This window comes from Elgaria multicarinata, chromosome 21 (genome assembly GCF_023053635.1).
Source record: "Elgaria multicarinata webbii isolate HBS135686 ecotype San Diego chromosome 21, rElgMul1.1.pri, whole genome shotgun sequence".
Lineage (NCBI taxonomy): Eukaryota > Metazoa > Chordata > Lepidosauria > Squamata > Anguidae > Elgaria > Elgaria multicarinata.
In genome coordinates, this window is record NC_086191.1 from 4,725,336 (window position 1) to 4,751,697 (window position 26,362).

The window sequence follows — 26,362 nt, forward strand, 5'->3', positions numbered from 1 at the left end:
GGGTGGTCGAGAAGAGATCCTGGCCCTCGTCTGTGCGACAACCTTTCAGGTATTTGAAGAGTTCACTTGCAAGAACCAAATTACATACAGAGGCTTACAGAGCAGGAATATCAAGGCTCCCAGCCTTGCTTTCTCACTCGGAAGCAAATCCCATTATGTTCAGTGGGACTTCTGGAAAACGGGAATTAGGGTTGTAACTTTAGCTAAAGGGTGTCTTTTTATATTTATTTATTTATTTATTACATTTCTATACCGCCCAATAGCCGGAGCTCTCTGGGCGGTTCACAAAAATTAAAACCATTCAAAGTATAAAACAACAGTATAAAACCATAATATAAAATGCAGTATAAAAGCTCAACCAGATCAAAACAGCAGCAATGCAAAACGACAAATTTAAAACACCGAGTTAAAATGTATTTATAGACTGTTAAAATGCTGGGAGAATAAAAGGGCGTCTAAAGGCATATAATGTAGGTGCCAATATAATGTAGTATATTGAAGAGAGAGCACAGTAGGGAGAAACATCTGAATTTTTTAAAAAATATTTTTGTTGTTGAAGGGGTTTTAATAAAATATACGAGGCAAAGGAAGTCAAACAAGGCATTGGGGAATTGCTCCCTGTTTCAAGAAAAGAGAGAGTAACAACCAAGCAGGATATTCCTTATTTATTTATTTATTTATTACATTACATTACATTTATTGCATTTACATACCGCCCCATAGCCGAAGCTCTCTGGGCGGTTAACAAAAGTTAAAAACAGTAAACATTAAAAACAAATATACAACATTTAAAAACGTAAGCATAAAAACAACAGTATCCTTGTAAAAACAGCTATTCTGGGGGTCGGTTAGAAACAGACAAATTCAAGCCATGTTGTGAATTGCCTGGGAGAAGAGAAAGGTTTTAACCAATAATAAATGTAATCTGCTCATTGCTTCTGTCCCAGGCTTAAGTTGAAGGAAGTGAAACAGGACAGCTGGACTGCATGACAATTTGGGGGACTTGGGGATATTCCACTATGAAAGCCGTATGAAAGCGGTGTATAAAAGACTGCCTTGAACTGCACTGCAGGATCTACAGTATTGCTTTATAGTGGTACGGAAGTGCACTGACCACTGTTGGGGGCCATTGACACATCTGCACCAAGCAGGATATAACACTACGAAAGTGGTATGAAAGCAGTATATGGTCTGTGTCCACGCGTCCCAACAGTTGTCAGTGCACTTCGATGCCACTATAAAGCAGTGGTGTGGCTCCTGCCTTTTATATACCGCTTTCATAGTGGAATATCCTGCTTGGTGTAGACAACTCCTTGGTGTGCGTTTCCAGGCAAAGGGGAGGTGAATTTGATTGCAAATGCCAGAAGACAAAACATTTGCATTGTGTGGTGTAGCGGTTAAAGTGTCAGACTGGGAGTCGGGAGACCTGGGTTCGAGTCTCCACTCGGCCGTGGAAACCCACTGGGTGACTTTGGGCCAGTCACAGGCTCTCAGCCCAACCTACCTCACAGGGCTGTTGTGAAGGTAAAACGGAGTGGAGGGTTATGTACGCCGCCTTGGATTCCTTGGAGGAAAAAAGGCTGGATATAAATACAGGTGATGGATGAGAGACAGGCTCTGGTGCTATTGAAAAGTATAAAATCTTTAATAGTTCTTCTTGTCCTGCCGAAGAGTTCTTTCTCGTGATGACGAGTCTACGTTGACCTCTTCGGCACAATGCAGTTCATTCACAGAACGCCTTGGAAAAGCCTAAGATTTGCTAATATACAAGAACAGGTTGTGTCTAGCGTCAGCTCCTGAAGAAGGGGGTATAAATACAACAATAATAAAATAATAATAATAAATTTTTAAAAATTGTGATGGGATACTACATATCCACTTTAGAGATGGAATGTGGGAATAGAGACCAACCAGGAAGAAGAAATGGGTATAGAAGTGCAACCTTAATAGCTTGTAGCTGGAAAGACAGTGTATGAACCACCATTAAAAAAAAACGTTCTTGGCTCCCTCTAGTTCCAATGTAGGGGGGCGATGTGGGACTGCAACTCCCATCATTCTCAGCAAGGGTGGAGGAGGCCGCTCTCGCTGAACGGTCTGCAGGTTTCCGTTTCACGCGTCCCGTCTCGGCGGGAAGAAGAGATTGCCGAGGCGAAGCGGCGGGCCTCCGTTGTGGGCAGCTCCTGATATTTTGGACCGTGACCCCTCGCTTTGTGATATGCTGGCTGGGGCTGATGTAGGGTGACCCTATGAAAAGGAGGACCGGGCTCCTGTATTTTTAACAGTTGCATAGAAAAAGGAATTTCAGCAGGTGTCATTTGTATATATGGAGAACGGCTTCGTCCATTTTCCTCTGCTGCCCCTTACGCCTGGAACGCTCTTCCAGAACATCTGAGATCCACAAGTTCAATCGCAGCTTTTAAAGCTCAGCTAAAAACTTTTCTTTTTCCTAAAGCTTTTGAAACTTGATGTTGTTTGGACTTTACACTGTTAGTTTTACCCTACCCTGTGCCTGTTTACATTCTCTTCCCCTCCTTATTGCTTTACTATGATTTTATTAGATTGTAAGCCTATGTAGCAGGGTCTTGCTATTTTACTGTTTTACTCTGTACAGCACCATGTACATTGATGGTGCTATATAAATAAATAGTAATAATAATAATAATGGTAAAATTCCCTCTTCATCACAGCAGTTAAAGCTGCAGGAGCTATACTAGAGTGACCAGATTAAAAGAGGGCAGGGCACTGCAGCTTTCACTGTTGTGATGAAGAGGGAATTTCCCCAGGTTCCCCATATATACAAATAACTCCTGCTGAAATTCCCTTTTCAATACAACTGTTAAAGATACAGGAGCCCGGTCCTCCTTTTCATGGGGTCACTCTAGCTAAATCCATGTGCTCCCCTCGCATTCTCTCTCTCTTCCTCACTCTCTCCATCGCCTCTCCGCTTCCATGCAGGGCCCGTTGCTCTGTCTGCATTCCAATCTCCCTATTGCCAGTTGTGGGGGGTGGAACCCCTCACTCAGAAAAGCAGTGGAGTCCTCCCTAGCCAAGCGTGTCTTATTTCTCCGCCACCGAGCAAGCCTGGCAGGAGCCTTTCATGCCCCAGAGCATACACAGAGTGCTTTCACCCAGACACACCAACCCTAAGCAGCTCGCCCGTAGCAGGGGCTTGGTAGGAGGAGGATCCTTCCAAGGCAACGGGGAGATGTCTGCCCATGCTCAGGGGCACTCTTGATACAAGGGGACACGATATAGAATAGGACATGACTCTCATAGAGTGTGGCCTGGCTCTTGGTACATGAAGAACATCAGAAGAGCCCTGATACTGGATCAGACCAAGGGTCCATCTAGTCCTGCACTCTGTTCACACAGGGGCCAGTCAGCCATGGGCTAGGGGATGAACAAGCAGGACATGGTGCAACAGCACCCTCCCGTCCATGTTCCCCAGCAGCTGGTGCACACAGGCTTCTTGCCTTGAATACTGGAGATCGCACACAACCCTCAGGGCTAGTAGCCATGGCTAGCCTTCGCCTCCAGGAACCTCCAGTTAATGCTGATGGCATCAGCTTCGTCGTGGTGATTTCATATGTAACCTAATTTTTTAACCAAAAAAATATATATGGCGGCTGACATAAAATCAACACAGCGCCGAAGGAAATGGAAAAAAATACAAACAAATCCAATCAAAAACAAACTTACAAGATACTTGTCAAGGCTTTAAACCAGAGGATGCCTCCATCCATTAGAGGTCTGTCCTCCGGCAGCTCCCCAAATAGAGGAGTGCCCTCTGTAAATGGGGACACCTGGCCTCCTTGGATTCGGTAAGTCTTTGCCCAGATCCAGCGTGGCTCTTCTGTGTTTAAAGGACGGCCTCCAAATGAATCAGCTATTTCAAGTGACGGTGACGAGGATTTGAAAGAGAAGCATCTTCCGAATTCAACTGGTCGTTTCGCCTTGGCAATTCTCCGCGGCGTCCGCTGGAGGTCCAGGCAGGTCTGCCGAGTGATTGATAACAGAGTCTGTGTATGTGATCTCTCTCTCTGCCCCCACCCTCCTCGCCCGTCCGCCCGGCTGGAAAGCTAAAATAATAAAATGCTGATCTCACACACTTCTCCGGCTGCCTGGCCACTACCCTGCCGGCTGGGTTTCACACCGCTCAGGAAAACAGGCAGAGGCCGACGGCAGCCCGTCTGAAGGTAAGCTCTGATTCTTTTGGTTTCCTTCTCTCCTTCTTTTAAATAGCTTTTTTGAGCCAAAAAGACAGTGAGGATGTTGTGCTTAGCAGTGTGTAGGGCAGGGTGGTCGTGGAGGCTTGTAAACTCTGGGGTGGGAAGTGTTATTGAAGGTAAGCAAACATCTGCATGTATGTATATATGTACAGGACACACACAGAGACACAAGCAGAGGCCTGGTTGATACAGGCAGCAAAGCAAAATGGTATAGTCCCGACGTGGTAGAGAGGGCTGTACCGCCATTGGGGGAAACCGTAAAGGTAACTCCGCTTGTCATTGGGAGAATCGGGACAGATCAAAGGAAGGACGCCTTCACACAGTGCAGAGTTAAGCTATGGAACTCACTACCACAAGATGTAGTGAGACGGCCACCCGTTTGGATGGCTTGAAAAGGGGGTTGGATAAATTCCTGGAGGAGCAGGCTGTCCATGGCTACAAGCCCTGATGGTTATGTGCTACCTCTAATATCTGAGGCAGTAAGTTGCTGGGGAACATGGGCTGGAGGGTGCTGTTGCACTTGTGGGTCCCTGGTTGACAGCTGTTTGGCCAATGTGTGAACAGAGTTCTGGACTAGATGGACCCTCAGTCTGATCCAGCACGGTACTACTTATGTTCTTATGAAAACTCCCTTTGGTCAAGTAAAATAAATCCCCCTGCAAGCAGCAAGCTAGTACCTCAGGGCGAAGGGCTCCCCCCCTAAGCCCAGCCCTTTTAGAGTTGAGCTAGTTTTCGATTTGAAAGGATTTGGTTTCATGAACTCTCTCCAGCTTCTCGCCCGTCTGCTGTAGACTGCAGCAGTTTATTGCTGCAGGACTCGAGGACTTCATTCAGTTGGGTATGTGGAACAGGCCACACCCATGACTGGCGGGAGGAGGCATAGGAACCCCAACTTTGAGGGGGTCGCTTGCTGCTAAAGATTTAGGAGAGTGGACGGGTGGGTGGGAATGACGTTAAGATCCCTTTATGGGATTAGTTTGGGCTTTAACCTGGGCTAGAGCACATCAGCACAGGGCTTTGGGACTAGCGTGAAGGCAGTCTAATCTCAGTGCAGGCAGGCTGCAGCCTTGCAGCACCAACTCTATTGGTGGTTTGGAGCCAGGCACAAAATGGTGCCTCCAAATAGTGTCTTGTGTGTGATTTCCTAGTGAAACTCTGGAACTCACTACCACAAGAAGCAGTGATGGCCACCCCCATTTGGGTGGCTCGAAAAGGGGGTTGAATAAATTCCTGGAGGAGAAGGCTATCCATGGCTACTAGCCCTGATGGTTATGGGCTACCTCCAGTATCCGAGGCAGTAAGCCTGTGTGCACCAGCTGCTGGGGAACATGGGTGGGAGGGTGCTGTTGCACCATATCCTGCTTGTGGGTTCCTAGTCGTCAGCTGGTCGGTTACAACATGAACAGAATGTCGGACTAGATGGACCCTCAGTTAGGGTGACCAACTGTCAGGATTTCCCCGGATTTGTCCTGGTTTTTGTTCTTTCCATGGTGTCAGGGGGGATTTTCTATAATTTTCAATAATGTCCTGGAATGACACACCTTCCCCTTTAAGGCTGCCATCAGCATGGCAGGAGGGAATGACATGCGTTCTTGAGGCACATCATTCCCCCACCCTGAGCTCCAATTGAGGTCTTAAAGGGGAAAGTGGGTCGTTCGTGGACATTATAGAAAAGGCCCCAATTGGAGTGGATGGTGGTGGTACAGAATGAAATCCTTTCCCCTCCTCCACTCCAATCGGGTTCTTTAAGGTGGCGGGGGAATAACGTACTTTCTGCAGGACTCAGAAAGCTGCTTCCCCCCACACACACACTAGGTGTCCTCTTTTTTGGTTTTCCAAATATGGTCACCCTACCCTCAGTCTGATCCAGCAGGGCTCCTAGTAGAATTCAGGAGCAAGGGTGCCTCTGAGCATGTACTCAGCTTGAGGGTTTATTTTCGGCTCCAGAACGGAGCTCACCATCCCGACCCTTAAAAATCCACTCCTGTTTCTCCCCTGCCTAAGTTTCCTTTGCATCTCAGCAGCCTAATTTAGAAGTTGGGGGGGGGGGGAAATGGATGAGCTCTTTTGAATTGGGAGTGGTGGTATTATTGTTAAAACAATCGGGCATTGAAATTTTTTGCATATCCTCCAGAGATGTGTCAGTGGGCTCTGATCCGTCGCGTGCTGCTCAATCTCAGCTCTGATCCGCAGGAGACAAGCGTGAGGATGGAAAGCAGGCTGGCTTGGGTGTCGGGTTAATTCAGAATAAAAGAGGCAGTGGGTTGTGGTGTTCAATGGTCCTTTGACCCTCCAAATGTTGCTGTCACGGTTTCCCCCACGACTCGCTGCAGGAAATGATGCTTCAGAACTTCTCGCTGGTATAACCTTGACAGGGTGACACAGCAAAAGAGGGAGGCAGAGGCTGCTCTGCCCCGAGGCGCTTACAGTAGAAGGTAATTTTATTAGAATGTAAGCCTATGTGGCAGGGTTTTGCTATTTTATTGTTTTACACCATGTACATTGATGGTGCTATATAAATAAATAAATAAATTATTATTATTATTATTATTAATAATAATAATAATAATAATAATAATAATAATAATAATAATAATACAAGGAGTACTTGGGCCTGCTCTGGTGCTGTTTGAAGGGCAGCTTAGGTCCAAAGCATCAAGCCACGGAGAAAGGGGGGGGGGGGACAGGAAGGAAGTGGGAAGGACACGAATTTGGGGAGGGGAGTGTAGGCCTATGGGGCAGACAGAAAGGGCAGAGGGTTTTTACAAAGGAGATTGGGGCAGGTAGGGTGACGGTGGCTGACAGTGGTTGAATTGGAGGAGCTGAAATTGTCTCACACAGGTCTGTTTGCCCGGCAGGACCGGGCGTTGTCCTGTGTGGCTCCCAAACTCTGGACAAAGCTGCCCTTTCGAGTTGTGACTTCTCTCTCTCTGCGTTTGAGAAGAGGATCTTTTAAATCCTTGTTTCGTTTTTTAAGATCACTGGGTTGTGCGTTTTTTTTTTTTTTTAACAAAATGTTTTGTCATGTTTTTATTTGAGTCTGTTATTTTCTTTCCGGCCTTTTTTCTTTTCTTTTTTTGCAAACCGCCTTGGCCAGTTTCAAGAAAGGCGGCCTCCGAACAAACAATAGTGGATTTGTGTACATGTCAGGACAAGGAGCAGCAGATTTGTGGTAAAAAGATTGTGGCCCCGGGCTGCTAGTTTGCCCGTCTGATCTGCCGGACTTTTGTGCCTTGGGTGGCCTTTCGCATCCCGTGAAATTGTGCCGCCCCTTCTGGTGCCTTCAGCCCAGCTCCAAGTCCCGTTACTCCAGAGTAAGTCACGCGGATTTCAAGGGAGCCGGCTGCCTAGCAAGTCTGAGTAGCTGACTCAGTAGAAGGCAGGCTTCCCACATTCCTATTTAAATCAACACTTTATTCAGAACCCTGAGGACTAGCATCTTTATTTTTAGGGAGAGGGCTTAATTCAATGCTAGAGCGTTTGCTTGACATGCAGAAGGTTCCAGGTTGTTCACTCCCCAACATTCTCCAGGTAGGACTCCGAAAAAGGCCTTATCCAAAGCCCAGGGCAATCACAGATCCTACTTGGAGTAGAAAATATTGACCCAGGTGGAAAAGTGGTCTGACTTAAAATGAGCGACTTGTTTTATGTGATGGACTGTGCGGCTGCATGGTCACAACAACCTTGCGAGGTTGCAATGGCGAGCAGAGATTCCAATCCAGATCTCTTGACCCTGATCCTGTCTCCTAAGCCCCTCTTGAGATCATTTACTGAGGAACTTTGTTTGTTGTAGGTCTGAGGCTGTTGTGAGAACAGATCGAAACACAGAATGAAAACAGAGGCGAATAAAGCGAGCGAACATATCTGCCATTTAAGCAAAGAATGAGCCCATTTTGGTAGCCTAGAAACGTGTGTTGTTTTGTTTTACTAACCTAGTTGATTCAGCATTGATTCCAAGCAGCCGTTTGCTGTTCTGTTTCTGCTTTTTCCCCTTGCTGGGACTGCCTACACACTCCAATGCGACCGCTTCTGGGGTGGAGCGCAATTGCTGATTCACACTCAAAGCCCCGGGGGCTCATCACAGGGATTTGGCCAAGGTCTCAGGCCTTTGCCTTAACCTGCTGGCAAGTGTCTGGAGTGCCTTCTTCACAACATACAGTATTTATTTATATACCACCCCCATAGCCAGAGCTCTCTGGGCAGTTTACAGAAATTCTAAAATTGAGATAAAAACAAGTATACAAAATTTAAAACACAGAACACACACACACACAAAGTATTAAACTGTTTAAAAAAACTAAACATGTGGGTGATGAAGATGTGCCGCCATATGCCTGGGCAAAGAGGAAAGTCTTAACCTGGCGCCGGAAAGATAGCAGCGTTGGTGCCAGGCGAGCCTCGTCAGGGAGATCGTTCCACAGTCTGGGGGCCACCACCGAAAAGGCCCCGTCCCTCGTTGCCACACTCCGAGCCTCTATCGGAGTAGGCACCCGGAGGAGGACCTTAGATGTTGAATGTAGTGACCGGGTATATTCACATCGGGAGAGGCATTTTACAGTTTAGAAGGGTGTCCCCTCTCCCAATGACAGCAGTGGAGCAACACCCCTCCGGTAGCGGATTAGGGACAGGATCCGATAACCAGAGATCAGTGCCGCACCGAACGCAGCTGTGATGTGGCTGGTTTCCCGGGTGCTCGGAGGGAGCCCTGCCTTTGCTTTCTACTTGGAAATCCACTAACCCTTCCTTCCCATTAATGCCTGGACACAGACTCCGGAGCAAATCCCCCAAATTTGGATGGGTTCGGAGCAAATCTCCCAAATTCGGATGGGCTGGAAGCATGTGACTCTTCCCTGCTCCAAAGGCTGAAAGAGGTTTGGCCTCTTTGGTTCAGAAAAAAGAAGAAGAAAGACAGACAACTTAAGGGTGGAATCCTATGCATGTTTAGATAGAGAAATTACAATACCAAAAAAGTCCTGCAACACCTTAGGAGAGACTGAAAGAACTGGGCATGTTTAGCCTGGAGAAGAGAAGATTGAGGGGAGACATGAGAGCACTCTTCAAGTCCTTGAAAGGTTGTCACACAGAGGAGGGCCAGAATCTCTTCTCGATCCTCCCAGAGTGCAGGACACGGAATAACGGGCTCAAGTTAAAGGAAGCCAGATTCCAAGTGGACATCAGGAAAAATGTCCTGACTGTTAGAGCAGTACGACAATGGAACCAGTGACCTAGGGAGGTTGTGGGCTCTCCCACCCTAGAGGCCTTCAAGAAGCAGCTGGACAGCCATCCGTCAGGGATGCTTTAAGGTGGATTCCTGCATTGAGCAGGGGGTTGGACTCGATGGCCTTAGAGGCCCCTTCCAACTCTACTATATGGTTCTATGATTCTAACTCCCAGCATTCCCCAGCTGCATTGGCTGGAGGATCCTGGGAATTGGAGGATTTTTTGTTGCCTGAACATGCATACGGTTGTGCCCCTAAAGGACATCTGAATAAAGATCTATGTAGCACATTGTTGTGGAGAGAGAGAAATTCCTTGCCCCCTCTCCCATATTATCCTCAGATCTTATGCCTTCTTGAAAGGCTGTTATAAGAAATAACCATTGGAACAACGGTCTTGTGTGTTTTGGAAACCTGTTACTGCAGAGGATTGTCCATGATGTCGTCCAACGTCTTCTTTAAAAAGGATTTACGTGAAAATCGTCACCATCTATTTATTTATATAGCGCCATCACTGGATAGAATGACACAACAAATCCCTGCTTCCAAGGCTGACATTCTAATAAAATTACAAAAGGAAGCAAATGCAGCAAACGGGCAGGAAACACGACAGCAATAAATAAATAACAACGAATGAATGAAATCGATTCCCAAAACTGGGGGAGATAAAAAACTCTTTAAGGTTCCAGAAATTTGGAAATGTTCTTCTTGGATTTAGGCTCAGGAAGAATTTTGTTACGCCGAGTTGAACCGTGTTCTGTTTTCTGTTGTTTGAGACTGAAAATGATGTTCCCGGTTTGCACTGGCGGCCATGTCACGGAGAGCGAGATGCGTTGCTTATTTCTAAACGTCCCTTTTTTTGGGGGGGGGGGACTTCTTGCTAAGTGATGCAGCGATACTACCCTTCAGGACTAGAATTTGGGGTGATTTGACGAGGGACTGGCGAAAGACCTTCCCGCAATGTGGGGTCTGACGCAGACTCCCATGGCTTTACAAGGCGGCAAGACAAAATTCATGGAGGTCTATGCATCCGGATGGCACCTATTTGGGGGGAAGGTGTTTCAGGTAATCAATCAGAATCAGATTCGGAACTAGAAGACGCAGCGCCAGACATCAGCCAGCCTGTACCAGTGGGGGAGGAAGCTCTCACGGGCGATTCCCCAGCTGGGAGTCAGCCCTCTCCAGAGCTTATCTCTTCAAGGCCAAATCCTACACACTCAGTGGGAAGAGAGGTTTCTTCTGGAGGTGGGCGTCCCGACAAGCTAGCTGATGCTAGGGTCTGCCGGAAGCTGGAACGAACGGCGTGGAAGGAAGGTGTGAGAAAGTCAGTTCGACTACACCAGAACCTGCCTCCGCACCAGGCGCTCTGAAGTTATGGGCGTTTGAGAGGTGGCTTCCTATTCTTCTTGAGCGGACAATTGTCTCTCTTAGTTTGCATAGTTTTGCCTAGGTTTCCAAGAGGTTAGACGTTTCCAAGAGGTTAGACTCTCTTCAGGTATTAGAGACGTTTGTTGCTTAATAAAAACTTTGTGGATTACTTAGCAAGTCTCGTCATTTGCCTCCCATCAAAAGCAGGAGTGTTCTGAGAAACACGACAACTAATCCCAGTTTGGTGATGGACCTGATGGGGGTAGAGATATCTTTTTGAAAAGGATGGGAGAAAACTAACAGAAGAGGGTTCATGGCTAAGTAGCTGGCTGCAAAATTGAGCCTCCATGGAGAGAGGCAGTGTACCTCTGACTACCGCGCACTGAATGGCAGCTGTTGGAGAAAAGCAGCTTTTGCCCAAGTGGGTGTGCTCTGCATGGGTTGGACTGCAGCTTCCATAATCCCCCCACCCATGGGGATAATGGGAGTTGTAGTCCCACACCTCTGGAGGGTGCTGGGGTTGGGGGAGGCCGATGCATCACATGATGCCATCCTTTTTTCTTATATCTTAAACCCCCAAATCAGTTTCGTCCTTTGAGTTATTGGACTCAATAAGAGCTGAGGAACTCTTTATCGTATATTATAAGGGATGAAGCTCTTGGGTGTGTGTGCACATTTGCAGTGGGTGTGGCCAAAGGCAAAAGAGGGAGGTGCCAAAATACCGCCCCCGCCCCCCCAATAGCATATTTCAGCTTGAAGTTCTTCAGACCGCAAAAATCCCAGTTCTTTACCAGGCTTTCTTTTTCTGGAGTCTTTCCAGCTTTACTATGGGCATCTTTAGATGGCGAACACGTGATTTGGACTTGAAAAACTTCCTTTCTCTATATGTTCAATGAAACAGCGCCATCTAGTAGCTGTGTAACAGCGCTACGCCGGCGTTGCATGTTGCCGATGTGCCCCGTTCGTTTTTATTGCTGTTGACCGCCGATCTTTTTGAAAGCAGGTTAAAGCGGGAGGGGAAAGCGCGGGAGGTGTCCTGGAGGTTGACGACGTCGTGTCAAGGAACCGCAAACTTCCGCGACTGGCCCATCACGAGCATGCAATAAGTCACTTGTGTGGGGAAGCTCTAAGCCTTAGGAGAGGCGTTTCAACCTTTTAGAATGACACGATCAGTGGTTCTTAGGAATTGTTGAAAGTCAGATTTGGGCTAAACCATTGGTCTCATCGCATGCTTTGTTATACATTGCAATGACTGGTTTCCTCCAGGAGCTGCCAGCGTACTGTGGGAGTTTAAGAGTAAGAGACCATCGACTACGGGGCAGTATATAAATCTACATACATACAGGAAGGAAGGAGGTTGCCAGATCTGACTGAAGCGCCATCTTGTCCACCATTCCACTTCCCAGTGTGGCCAAACAGAAGCGTATGTTTCCAGCATCCAAGGTAGACTGCAGCTGAAGTGGGAAGTTCTTTGTCTCGACCCCTAAGGCCCTACTCCGAGGGAGGCTCGGAAGATGGCTACAAGGGACAGAGCCTTTTCTGTGGTGGCTCCCCAATTCTGGACAGATCTCCCTGACGAGGCCCGCCTGGCGCCAACGTTGCTATCTTTTTGGCACCAGCTCAATACTTTTCTCTTTTCCCAGGCATTTAGCAGCATGTGCCTTAATCGATCCTGGATCTGTTCTTCGGTCCGGTTGACCGCTTATAGTTGTTTTCAGGTGTATGTTCTTACGTATCCTGCCTGTTGTATAGAATCATAGAATAGTAGAGTTGAAAGGGGCCTATAAGGCCATCAAGTCCAACCCCCTGCTCAGCTCAGGAATCCACCCTAAAGCATCCCTGACAGATGGCTGTCCAGCTGCCTCTTGAAGGCCTCTAGCGTGGGAGAGCCCACCACCTCCCTAGGTCACTGGTTCCATTGTCAGACTGCTCTAACAGTCAGGAAGTTTTTCCTGATGTCCAGCCGGAATCTGGCTTCCTGTAACTTGAGCCCATGATTCCGTGTCCTGCACTCTGGGAGGATCGAGAAGAGATCCCGGCCCTCCTCTGTGGGACAACCTTTGACGTCTTTGAAGAGTGCTTTTATGGTTTTAAATTTTGTGCATCGTTGTTAATGTTTTAATCTTTTGTAAACCGACCAGAGAGCTTTTCTATGGTGTGGTATAGAAATGTAAATAATAATAACAGCAGCTGCAGTGAGACCTCAATTTCCCCCTTTTAATCCCATGAGCTGCCAGTGGCCATCAGCCGATCTTGCAGCCACAAATCCTGTCAATAAGTGACACATTCTTGCAGCCATTGTGGGACCATATTATGCACACTGAGAAATAACCCTGAGCCTTCAATGGGGTGCATTTCATGTCCAAAGCCTAGAGAAACCGTGTAGATCCAGCAAACCCCCCTATCTAGAGTTGTGCTGATGCTTCCTTCAGCTTCCCTGGAAGACGATAATTCCGCCTGGTGAGCAGCTTTCTTTAAACAAAAAGCAAAACAAAATTGATCAAGCTTGTAGTCCTCATTGTTGTTACAAGTTTTAAAACTGCGTGGGGAATCTCCGAAACCAGAGCGAGATGGCTGGAAAAGGTTTCCCATAATCAGATGTCATTCTCGGCCGTCTGATATCGCTTCTTGTTCCCTCCCCATAATTGTCAGGAACGGAAGAAATTCGGCAAATTGTAGCCTCGGCCAAATAAATTCGGCAAATGCAGCAAAAACGAAATCAGGTAGATGTGGCTACAACATGTTGTGTGTGGCGGGGGCACACAGTACTTTTAAATAATAACCATTTGTTTTTGCCAGCTGCCCATTTAATCAACATCAATTGCCCATTTAATCAACATTAATTGCCCGTGGGAATTAGCAGGTTCCGCTGCATTTTCGGGGTTGGGGGGTTGGCCCACACTTTGAATCAGGTCATAAATATGAACTAGAAGTCACGAGAGGGCAGATGTGGGAAACAATCAGCGCTGGGACAGTGATGATAATGATAAGAACAACAAATGACAGTATCCCTGAGCATGTGTAGAGTGCATTTTTCTCCACTGAATAATCAGAGTCTGACATCATCATCATCATCATACAGATTTTTAAGGACAGGGTGTTAGCCAAAGACTCATTTTAGAAAATAAACCAATATGTACCCAAAAAATGATTTTGAAAATTTGATGTTTTCCCTTAAGCATGCTCGATCATTTCAGCAAACATCAGAAAATATATGTGGTCAACTATTTTACACAGGCAGAATTGAAAAGACAGCGGTCATCGCAATTTAATCCCTAATATGGGATTTCCCCCCCCCCCCCCCGGTTGTTCAATGCTGGATCCTACCACTGGATTTGACCCCTTACCATAATAATAATAATAATAATAATAATAATAATAATAATAATAATAATAATAATAATAATATGATGCCCAGATACAGTGTACTAATTCTTTTCCTGAGGAAGGGCAATTCATTAGTATAATTCCGTCAGTCCACCTGCGCAGAAGAAAACATTGCCTAGAGTGGCTTTTGGTTTTTGGGAGGTCAAATCTGTCATCTTCCTTCACTCAATGCAAGGAAATACCCCTGGGGTGCTTTGGGCAACAGGTGTGTCACTTTCATAGAATCATAGAATTGCAATATTGGAAGGGGCCTATAAGGCCATTCAGTCCACGTTCAAGCATCCCTGGCAGATGGCTGTCTAGCTGCCTCTTGAAGGCCTCTAGTGTGGGAGAGCCCACAACCTCCCTAGGTCATGGTTCCACTGTTGTACTGCTCTAACAGTCAGGATGTTTTTCCTGATGTTTTGTCATACTGCTCTAACAGTCAGGAAGTTTTTCCTGATGTCCAGCCGGAATCTGGCTTCCTGTGTAACGTGATCCCATGATTCCGTGTCCTGCACTCCGGGAGGATCGAGAAGAAATCCTGGCCCTCCTCGGTGTGACAACCTTTCAAATATTTGAAGAGTGCTCTCAGGTCTCCCCTCCATCTTCTCTTCTCCAGGCTAAACATGCCCAGCTCTTTCAGTCTCTCTTCATAGGGCTTTGTTTCCAGACCCCTGATCATCCTGGTTGCCCTCCTCTGAACACGCTCCAGCTTGTCTGCGTCCTTCTTGGAGTGTGGAGCCCAGAACTGGATGCAATACTCAAGATGAGGCCTAACCAGGGCCGAATAGAGGAAAACCAATACCTCGCGCGATTTGAAAGCTATACTGCTCTTGTTCACGTTGTCACTTTTCTTTCCCTGGCATCATTCCTCTGTTGTTTTTAAGAAAAACAGTCAGGGAATTCCTTTTGCTGTTGTTTTCCCCATGCACCTCCTGTCACAGCGAACCACTCCACCTGTTGAATATCCACCTGCTAGGCGATGGTGAATGCAAACGCTGTAGAGGGAGCAAGCGAAAAGATGCCGCCCCCATAAACCTCTCCTGTTGACTTGGTTGCCCTGTCGTGGTGCAAAGGCAGGGGAAAGTAATACGGCCGACCCCCGCGCCAGGCAGAAATTTGGTCGGTAAAGCTTTCCCGCATGGTTGAATTTCTACCTCTTGGTGGCTGTCAAATACACAAGGGGTGAGATGGGAGAACTTGCAATCTGACACTAGTCTAACCCATTTTAGAGACACAAATAAGCCCATTTAGTTTTGTCTAGAAAAAGCCTTGCTGAGCTCCGTTGTCTTATCTCTAACTACACAGGGCTTTTTTGAGCTACGGTTTCCCTTGCAAGTTGAATACCACAAGCAAACAAGAACTCCTTTATAGCAAAGACGTGGAGTCAAGATAGCGGAGAAAAAGGGGCCCTGTCTCTGTCGTCGTGTGACCCCCCCCCGAAATGTTAGGGGGGTGTAACAGGGACAAGGGAAGGTCAGGTTCCCTAAAGTAGGTCAGAAAACACGGAGGCGTTATTTGAAAGAGACGAGACAGTGTGTCGTAGTGGTTAGCGCTGGACTAGGAGCGCAGAGGTCTGTGTTCAAATCCTCGCACAGTCCCAAGGCTCAGCTGTGGCCACCGTTTGCACTCCTGTTCTCTCTCTCAGTCTGCCCACCTCGCAGGGTCGGTGTGGGGATAAAATGGGGAACATGGGGGGACGGACCATGTACTCCATTTGAGCTCTTGGGAGGAAAGTCGGGATAAAAAGAAATAAATGATCTATCAATCAAATAAAAGTGGGAGTCTTCTGTGCATTTTTTAAAAAAAATATCAGGAATATACAGGAAAGAAATCGGGAACCAGTAATTTTCATTTACCAGTTCTTTATTTGGAAAAGGGGTTCCAGAAATCAACAGGGTAGAACATGCATAGAATCATGAGGCAGGGAGTTCCATTGGTTTGTTCCAGCAATATCCCACACTGTTCTGGGAAGATTTTGCAGTGGGTTTTTAGTGCTGTCTTTCTGCCTTGGAGTTCCTTACTGGGCTGCCTCTCCCCCACTAGTTTCAGCCGCCTTGTCCTACACCGCAAGGGTGACGCCACGTTCACATAAACTGCGCCAACCATGACGACCTCATACCAGAAAGAGCTGGAGAAATATCGAGATATTGATGAAGACAAGATCCTGAAGGAGCTGTCGCCGGAGGAGTTGGACCAGCTGGATCTAGAGCTGCAGGAAATGGATCCCGAGGTGAGATGAATCTTCCTGAATTTGACAATACTAACATTGCGGTTGGAGTGCTCCAGATCCAGAAGCCAGCCAGTGATCTATGCCCTCTCTAAGATACTCCAATACATCTCTCTCACTTTTATTTATTCCTTCCTTCCTTCCTTCCTTTCCTTCTGCCCACTAACAGACACTGAGGCTCTTGGAAGAGGGCTTACCTCCTTTGTTCAAGAATTCTGCAAATTTTGGGGTTCCCCAGTGCCTCTTGATGCCATTTTGGCTCCACGACTATAATACGAGTTCACTATTAGGATATAAGAGCTTGAATATATTCCTTTTATTGTGAATATTGGCAAAATATAACAGAAAATACATTGTGAAAACAGAAAAAAAACCCTACATTAAATATATAGGATTATCAGCAATTTCCATCATGTGATAGAGAGAGAGAGAGAGAGAGAGAGAGAGAGAGAGAGAGAATATAGAACATGGTACCTGCCAGATGTGTTGACTACAATTCCCATCATTCACAGTCAGCAGTGTCTGCTGGCTAGGGAGTGATGGGAGTTGTAGTCCAAGACACCCGGAGGGTATTACTAGTGAGGAAGGGTGAGGTATCCCCATCACCGCCAGTTTAGGGCGCAATCCTATGCATATTTAGACAGAAAAATGTCCTACAACGTCCATCATTTCCTGCCTAGAGAACGCTGGGAGTTGCAAGACTTCTTTTTTCTGTTTAAGCATGCGTAGGATTGCACCCTTACGCTTTTAATTCTTCAGGATGTTTTTTTATTATTTTAGCGTTTATTTTTAAAAATGGCCCCCCAAATGTGGCACTGGGCTTTTTTTAAAATAAAATAAATAAAAACAGGGAATCAGTGAGAAGGTTTGGGAGAAAAAACTTGTTAGAAGAATCATAGAAGAATGGTAGAATTGGCAGGGTCCTGTAAGGCCATCCAGTCCAACCCCCTGCTCAATGCAGGAATCCACCTTCACGCAGAAGAAGGGATTGGATTATATATATGCTCAGATTTGGGACATTTTCTCACCTGGGTGTGTGTTTGTGTGTTAAGTGGGTCCGAATATCAAGTCTTGAGTGATATTCCCATACCCACTAGAGCTGTCGTGCCTTTCAACAGCTGCACGACAGGCAGAGGCCCATCAGGTGAAGCCTGACAGGGCGACTTGTGACCCTGCAGACGTTTTGCTCGGCTGGAATTCCCTGACCTGAAACTAGCGAGAGCCGGTTTCCTGTGAACGTCGAGGGTTACGAACCACCCAGCCCTCACCCCGGATCTCTCTGCTTCCCAGAACATTATGCTCCCGGCCGGGCTCCGGCAACGAGACCAGACCAAGAAAAGTCCCACCGGCCCACTCGATCGGGATGCCCTCATGCAACATCTGGAGAAGCAGGCGCTGGAGGTGAAGGAACGAGAAGACCTGGTGCCCTTCACCGGGGAGAAGAAAGGTAAGGGGCTACAGGCAGCCAGATGCAATGACCAGAGGTCGTTTGACATCCGGGCGGGTTGCCAACTTTTCCTCCGGCCTCTGTGACTGTGCCGTGAACACCAGTCCGATCTGTTCATCTCTGTGTTCATCGAGATGGGAGTAAAGATGACACGCTAAGCCATGGTTAGGCCGCTAAACCTTTTGCAGCAAGTAGTTAGTGAGCGTGTTTAAGCCGTGGTTATGTAGCCGCCGTGGTTAGGAATGGTTCACTAAGGTTCGCTGAGCCATCATGTTTATCCCAAACGCTTAATCCATCATGGTTTAGCATGTTGTCTGAACAGGGCCGTGGACTGAGCTCTGAGATGGTGGAAAACATGAGCATCACGCAGCCTTAAAACAGGGTCTGTTTGCTTCTGTTTTTGGAAGGTCCAACCCCAGAGTGGGTTAGCACAAAACTGTGGCTAGCACAAAAACCTTGCTGCCTTTGGGGACACGCGAATATATTTTAGCCAGCTAGATCCCGTGCATGAATGAAAAGTCTTCCGATCCAGCCGCCACGTTTCCAAATGGAGAACTGGCCACGGCTGCCATTTTGAATGGAGCAAGGGACCCCAGGGGCGCGTGCAGAAGGACGTCAACAAAAACATGTGTGCACCCCCGGTTGGTCTTTGAGACCTGCTGTGTCCCAGCATGGTGATGCGTGGGAGCTGTTCATGGGGGAGACTGCCAGAATCTCACTGAGCCTCAGGCCCGGAATTGGGGCGGGAGTGAGAGGGTGGTTTATATTTAGCTCGGCCTAGAGCACGGTGAGGCTCCAAAATAGCCCGATGTGGAGCTCAGATGTCCTGACCTGGGGACGGGATTCTCATCTCTCCCGGTAAAGGTTGGCAGCATCTCTTGGAATCGGAGCCCGCCTCTAGAAATCACGCCTGAAAGTCACATTGGTGGCCTGGTCCCCTGAAGCTGAACCCGGACCCTGCGTTTGGTGCGTCGTTGCTCCGATCCGAAGGAAACCCGCATTCGCAGCCCGAGGGTCTTCCTCATTGACCTTCACGGGCCGTTGCTTGACCCACACGGACAGGCGCAAAATGCAGGCAATCGGCTTTCAGGGCTTGTGCCGTTCATTCTGATCTGCTGCCGTACGTCCTCTTCCTCCTGCGTGAGCCACGGTCGTGGAAGGAGGTCTCCTTGTGAGACCTTACAGCTGAGCTGCCTAGCGATGGGTGGAAGCACGGCTCCCATCAATTTATCCCCTAAGCAGCCTTCCCCCCCTGAGCTGATGCCCTCCAGCTCCGTTGGACTACAGCTCCCATGCTTCCCAGCCAGCAGGGCAAGGCTGGCTGAGGATGATAGGAGCTGTAGTCTGGGATGTGCCAGATTTGGGAAGGCTGTTCCCCAAAGGAAGTTACTCTCACAGTTGTGGCTACTTGCTGGTGGAGATGATACACTCTGCACATGGGCAGAGGCACAGTGTTCCATTATGTGTTCTGGGGCTAAACCGCAGCATAGAAATAGACTCTGGGGGAAGCCCCCTGGGTTGCTTGTCACGGCCTCTCCGCCAAGGACCTGTTCAGTGCTAAGGTTTTCTGAACAGATCTTCTGAACAAACCTTAGATCTGAGCTGTCTATTTTACCTTTACAATTCCATTCTTAATCGGGACGACCGCCCCCCGAAACAGCCAAATCTCGATTGAGCTACCATTCAAATAGAAAAGTGGTAAAGTGACACCCCCTCCCGCCCTCCCCTCGGTGTCAGGAGAAACGTCCTCCGCTTGATTTCGGCATGCCAGACGGCTGTTAAATATTTCCTGCCCACAGGAAACGCAGCCTTGGCCTCCAGACCTTTTCTGTTTTAGAAAATCGATCGCTGGCTTTTTGCCATCCATTTGAAGAGACGGAGGGTGCAACGTCCCCCCCTGCTTCAGTCAGGCTCCTGTGCCTTTAAGGGCAGCGCCTCAGGCAGAAATTCAACCGGGGCAGCTCCCCCATGGAGAAGGCAGAGTGAGGGAGAAACACTCCCCCTATTGAATTTCGACCTCTCGCGTTTGTACGCCGCACCTTCCCCCCCTAGGGATGCTAGGTGGTCCTTTCCCTGTGTTACCTTCACAACAACACGGTGAGGTAGATCCGACTGACTAACTTGTCCAGGAAGCTTCCTCTCCAAATGGAGGATTTGAACTTGTGTCTCCTTGATCAAAGCCCAACATTTTATTTATTTATTTATTTATTTATTTATTAATTATTCCATTTACATCCCACCATTTTTTCCTCCAGGGAACCCAAGACGGCATACATTATCCTCCTCCTTATTTTATTCTCACAACAACAACCCTGTGAGGTAGGTTGGAAGAGTCTGTGACTGGCCCAAAGTCAACCAGTGGGTTTCCATGGCCGAGTGGGGACTCGAACCCGGATCTCTCGACTCCCAGTCCAACACTTTAGCCACTACACCACACTGGCTCCCGGGAGTCTTCAAATGGTGGCTCACTGGTTGCAGCTGGATCTAAGGTGGTCGGCAAAAGCAGTGGTTCGAGGGTTAGATTGGTCTGGGGAGACCTGGATTCATGTCCCTCCTCAGTCTTGAAGCTCACTGGGTGACTTTGGGCCAGTCCTTGACTCTCAGTGTCATGACTAGGCCTGTTCCCCCTAGGCTGGGGGAAGGAGTTTCAGACGATACATCAGAATCAGATTCTGAAGCAGAAGACACGGCGCCAGAAACGTACCGGCTGACCAGGATGTGGGGCAGGCAGCTCTCACGGGTTCTTCACCAGCCGGGGATGAACCTTCACCAGACCTTATCACTGAAAACGTTAACCACGCACAGTCTGTGGGAAATCAGTATTCTTCAGAGGGGGAGGACACTTCAAGGCGGGTTGATCCCTGACTGTTAGAGCAGTACGACAATGGAACCAGTGACCTAGGGAGGTTGTGGTCTCTCCCACACTAGAGGCAGCTGGACAACCATCTGTCAGGGATGCTTTAGGGTGGATTCCTGCATTGAGCAGGGGGTTGGATTTGATGGCCTTATAGGCCCCTTCCAACTTTATTATTCTATGGTTCTATGATCCTAGAGTCTGCCACAGACTCAAACGGGCAGAGCTAAAGGAAGGCGAGAGAAGGTCGGCCCGGCTGACTTCTCGCCAAAGTCTTCTTCAGAACCAGCCTCCTTGAAGTTAAAAGCATTTTGGGAAAAGGCTTTCCCTTTTTCGTGAAAGGACAATGGTCTCGCTTAGTTTGCGTAGTCTTGCCTGGAGGAAATTGCCTAGCGGTTGGACTCTCTTCAGGTGGGAAGAGATGTTTATTGCCTGAATAAAGCTTCGTGGATTACGCGGCAGACCTCTTAATTGCCTCCCAATAAGGCGGGAGGTTTTGGGAAACACGACAGTCAGCCTAGCCAACCTCACAGGGTTGTTGTGAGGCTAAAACGGAGGTTCGTATACGCTGTTTTGGGCTCCTTGGAGGAAAAGCCGGACATAAAAATGTCTTATCTATTGTACCAAATTAAGAAACAGCTCCCCCCAAAATTCATTTTGGGGCTACAGGGTGTGCGCGCACATGTGTCCTGAGTTGAAAGCCATGCCCCAAAGGGAATTTGGGAATTTCAAGAAGGGGAAAACTCCTCCTCGGAAATTTTGCAGCCTATAGAACCTACTGCTGGCCTGAACTTTGCTGGAGCGCAACGGCTGTTCCTCTCTGATGAAGGATGACAGGTGGACCTGGCTAAGGGATCGGAAGACGGGTGCCGGCTCAGGTTCGCTGCCGTTTCTCCGCCCATCGCTCATGGTTCCCACGCTAATTTGCTTCTCTCTGCATGAGAATGAAAGAAAGAACCGTGGCCGAAAGATGAAATACCAGGGTAGCTTGGTTTCGCCTTTCCATGTCTTTCAAGGTATCGAGACACTTGGACCGAAAACGAGAGTTCTCCAAAGGTCAACGGCATCTGGGTTAATTCCTTTCTCTCTCTCTCTCTCTCTTTCTGAAATCGTTTTTTTTAAAAAAACATTAGGAAATCAGGATGCCCTGTCCAAAATATTTAAGAACCGCGTCTAGCCATTAGAACACAGATCGTAACGTTCCTAATCCCGGCGCCAAATCGTCAAATCGTCGCCTCCGTTCAGCCCTGCATATCACATCTCTTCTCACCTGTATTCCATTACCGCCTGCTATTTTTATCCCAAGAGGGGGAAACCGTGTTTAAAAACAAATCCAGATTTCTAATCCCCTTTATTCCTTGCTCTCTAAATCTCACAAAGTGTGTTAGTTGGGGTTTTTTCTTCTTCTTTTAAAGCCGCTCGTAAGGGCCCAGCGTTGACGCCCCTGCATTTTAACGGATCCACGCCCTCTCCGCCATTTTCTTCTTCCAGCGATATACAGCGTTTGCCTGCTATTAATAAATCCTTAACTTCCTCCCCATAGCCAAGACTGAAGAAGGCTTTTCAGGGATGTGACAGAGGGTCTAGATCCGGACAGCATGCAATGGAAGTGTCCTTAGGGATCCTGACAACTTTAATCTTGGATTATTATTATTTTTAAAAAACCGCAACAAATGAACAACACAAGTTTCTAGACCACAGTGTGTCAGAGAAGCCGTTTCCAAACCATACACCAGAGCCCCACTAGCAATATGCAAGAGGACCGCTTTGCCTGGGGTGAGGGTGGTTTAGAAGTGAAATAATGAAGGGATCCACAAAGGAGGCTGTCTGTTGAAACCTGTATGAGTCACCGTCCTGAGCCTCTTTTGGGGATTGGCCCCATTCAGAAGACACTTTAAACCATAGTTTTAACCACAGTGAATAAGGCTTTTTGCTTTATTCGCCGTAGTTAATGCCATGTTTTAAGGTGTCTTCAGAACACAGCCTGGCTTTCTGGCTTAACCACCATGGTTACAGCCATGGTTTAAGGTGTCTTCTGAACACAGCCAGGCTTTCTGGCTTAACCACCATGGTTAAAGCCGTGGTTTAAGGTGTCTTCTGAACACAGCCAGGCTTTCTGGCTTAACCACCATGGTTAAAGCCATGGTTTAAGGTGTCTTCAGAACACAGCCTGGCTTTCTGGCTTAACCACCATGGTTAAAGCCATGGTTTAAGGTGTCTTCTGAACACAGCCTGGATTTATGGCTTAACCACCATGGTTAAAGCCATGGTTTAAGGTGTCTTCTGAACACAGCCTGGATTTATGGCTTAACCACCATGGTTAAAGCCATGGTTTAAGGTGTCTTCAGAACACGGCCTGGCTTTCTGGCTTAACCACCATTGTTTAAGGTGTCTTCAGAACACAGCCTGGCTTTCTGGCTTAACCACCATGGTTAAAGCCATGGTTTAAGGTGTCTTCTGAACACAGCCTGGATTTATGGCTTAACCACCATGGTTAAAGCCATGGTTTAAGGTGTCTTCTGAACACAGCCTGGATTTATGGCTTAACCACCATGGTTAAAGCCATGGTTTAAGGTGTCTTCAGAACACGGCCTGGCTTTCTGGCTTAACCACCATTGTTTAAGGTGTCTTCTGAACACAGTCTGGCTTTCTGGCTTAACCACCATGGTTAAAGCCATGGTTTAAGGTGTCTTCTGAACACAGCCCGGCTTTTTTGCTTTATTCACTGTGGTTAAAGCCCTGGTTTAAGGTGTCTTCTGAACACAGCCCAGCTTTCTGGCTTAACCACCATGGTTAAAGCCATGGTTTAAGGTGTCTTCTGAACACAGCCCAGCTTTCTGGCTTAACCACCATGGTTAAAGCCATGGTTTAAGGTGTCTTCTGAACGGGCCCATTGACAGTTCTGCTCCATCTCTAGGAACGGACCACTTTGTAACTCCTCTGCTGTGATGCAGCAGAATCACCTGTCCCCAAATCTTACCTTTCCCACACTATTTAAAAAGACACGACGGTGCCTGTTTTTTCCCATAAAATGGGTGTTTGAAAGGGACTCAGTCTATTTAAAATGAGCCTTAGCAGCCTGTCTTTAATCTTCACTCATTTATTACATTTCTATTCCGCCCCATAGCGTCCCCCCAGCTGAGCTCAGGGTAGTAGGGCATACATGAGTGTGGGTTACCTTTACCTGCACTTTATCCTCATAAGAACCCTGCAAGGTAGGCCCCCGAATCCTAGTCCAACACTCTAACCACTACACCACACTGCCTTTTTCTTTTCTTTTTTTAGATTGGTTGTGCACTGCTGTGGTAGCAAAAAGGGTGGAATAGAAATATTATTATTGGTGGTGAATAATAATAATAATAATAATAATAATAATAATAATAATAATACTGCCTTTTGTTCAATACTGGGCCTCAAGGTGGCCTTACAAAATTTAATATGCATTTTAAAACGTACGAATAGAAATATACAAATGTTAAAAATATATGTCCAGTATTAAAACATTTAAAATACACGACAATTTTAAAAGACTTTAGCATAGACGGAGCCCCAGATTAATCGCCAAAGGCTTGCTTGATCAAAAGAGTTTTTGCCTGCCTCTGAAAGCGCATCAAGGAAGGAGCCAGCTTCTCTGGGAAGAGAGAGCCAGTATGGTGTAGTGGCTGAAGTGTTGGACTGGGAGTCGGGAGATCCGAGTTCTAGTCCCTGCTTAGTCATGGAAGCCCACGGGGTGACTTTGAGCCAGTCACAGACTCTCAGCCCAACCTACCTCACAGGGTTGTTGTTGTGAGGATAACATGGAGAGGAGTATGATTATGTATGCCGCCTTGGGTTCCTTGGAGGAATAAAGGCGGGATAGAAATGCAATAATAAATAATAAAAGAGAGTTAATAAAAGAGAAGGCCCTCTCCCGTGTTCCCACCAGGTGCGATAATAATTCAATTCCAGAGCATTGGGCAGGTTTTCATTTCAGAGCAGGGAAATCAAGAGGAAGTCAGGCCAGACAAATTTCAACTTAGGACAGCTCCTCGATTCCCGGGCACGCTTTCTGCGCTGATATTAATTCCTATTCTTCTGTTGTCTTGTCTCCCAACCTTCTGCCGAACCGCCTGAAATATCAGGAAAGCCTTTTATTCCGAAGAATCCCAAAAGGGAGATCCCCAAGGAAGAGCAAATCACGTTGGAACCCGAACTGGAAGAGGCCTTAGCGAACGCCACTGATGCGGAAATGTGCGATATTGCAGGTAAAAAGCGGGTGCCGTGTGTGTGTCCCTGTGCATAGGCAGAGAAGTCTATCTGTTGTTATGGGCCAGCGGATCCTCCATCTGCAGGAGTACTCTATCTCTCCCCACGTTATCTGACACAGCGAAACCGCTCCTGGCCTGCGGGAAAGGATTTCGTGCAATCTTTGAAGGCCCCAGCGAGATGAGGTTGCTCGCCGTGTCTCTGCATGAATCCCCTTGGGGGCTTCCCTCCTGGGCGGAATAGTAACTTTTGGGGGGAGTCCTTTTTGACAGGTCTGCAGCACGGGAGTGGGGTGGGGTGGAGGAGGTGTGAAGACTTTATTCCCTTTTACTCCAGTCTTGATGCCTCCCAAAAGGCTGCTTAAAAGACGAAGAAACAGAAGCATGAAACACGATCACGCATTTCACGTATTACAGGGCTGAGGGAAGATCTCGGGGGGCTCTTGTTCTAGCTGTGGGCAGGGCTTAAAGTGGATGTAGTGTGATGTAGTGGCTAAAGTGTTAGACTGGGAGTCGGGAGATCTGGGTTCTAGTCCCCGCTTGGCCATGGAAACCCACTGGGTGACTTTGGGCCAGTCACAGACTCTCAGCCCAACCTACCTCACAGGGTTGTTGTTGTGAGGATCAAATGGAGAGGGTTCTTTGGAGGAAAAAGGCAGGATATAAATGCAATAATAAATAAATAAATAAGCCCCTTGGGGAGAACCAGTTCATCTGAGCATGGGCCGAGGGCACTTTTGACCCACACCTTTTAGGAAGGAACTGCTCCTCTGCTCCATCCTCACCCCTTTCATTGTGGGGCGGGGAGAGAGATACAGAAGGAGCCCCTTTCCTGGAGGTTTGTGACACTGCTATTTTTTAAACTGTTTTTTTATTATTATTACACTCATAAATGAGAATATATATATAGTTAAAGAGCCAGTGTTGCCTAGTGGTTAGAGTGTTGGACTGGGAGTCGGGAGATCTGGGTTCGAGTCCCCATTCGGCCGTGGAAACCCACTGGGTGACTTTGGGCCAATCACAGACTTTCAGCCCAACCCACCTCACAGGGTTGTTGTTGTGAGAATAAAATGGAGAGAAGGAGGAGGATTATGCACCCCGCCTTGGGTTCCTTGGAGGAAAAATGGTGGGATATAAATGCAATAATACATAATACATACATACTTAAAGCTCTGACTGGCAGTAGCTCAGGGTGACCGTATGAAAAGTTGGACAGAGTGCCTGTATCTTTATTTATCTATTTTTGCATTTCTATCCTGGCTTTTTTCCTCTAAGGAACCCAGGGCAGCATACATAATCCTCCTCCTCTTCTCCATGTTTATCCTCACAACAACCCTGCGAGATAGGCTGGGCTGAGAGTCTGTGACTGGCCCAAAGTCACCCAGTGAGGCTTCCATGGCTGAGC

General features: G+C 47.5%; 2 protein-coding genes across 3 annotated transcripts in view; one reads left to right on the forward strand and one right to left on the reverse strand.

Moving 5' to 3' along the window:
* The window catches only part of PSMD4 (proteasome 26S subunit ubiquitin receptor, non-ATPase 4), a 331,723-nt gene that overhangs the window by 97,936 nt on the left and 207,425 nt on the right, over nucleotides 1–26,362 (reverse strand). The window lies entirely within an intron of this gene.
* Nucleotides 4,107–26,362, forward strand: part of TMOD4 (tropomodulin 4) — a 33,193-nt gene continuing 10,937 nt past the window's right edge. The window contains exons 1-4 of one of the 2 annotated variants that reach the window (XM_063145740.1): nucleotides 4,107–4,188; nucleotides 16,229–16,415; nucleotides 17,703–17,859; nucleotides 24,835–24,957. In XM_063145740.1, the coding sequence (XP_063001810.1) occupies nucleotides 16,290–16,415; nucleotides 17,703–17,859; nucleotides 24,835–24,957 (406 nt within the window). In that variant the 5' untranslated portion in view covers nucleotides 4,107–4,188; nucleotides 16,229–16,289. Of the gene's footprint in view, nucleotides 4,197–16,228; nucleotides 16,416–17,702; nucleotides 17,860–24,834; nucleotides 24,958–26,362 lie in introns of both variants that reach the window. The other variant, XM_063145741.1, reaches the window with a different exon arrangement.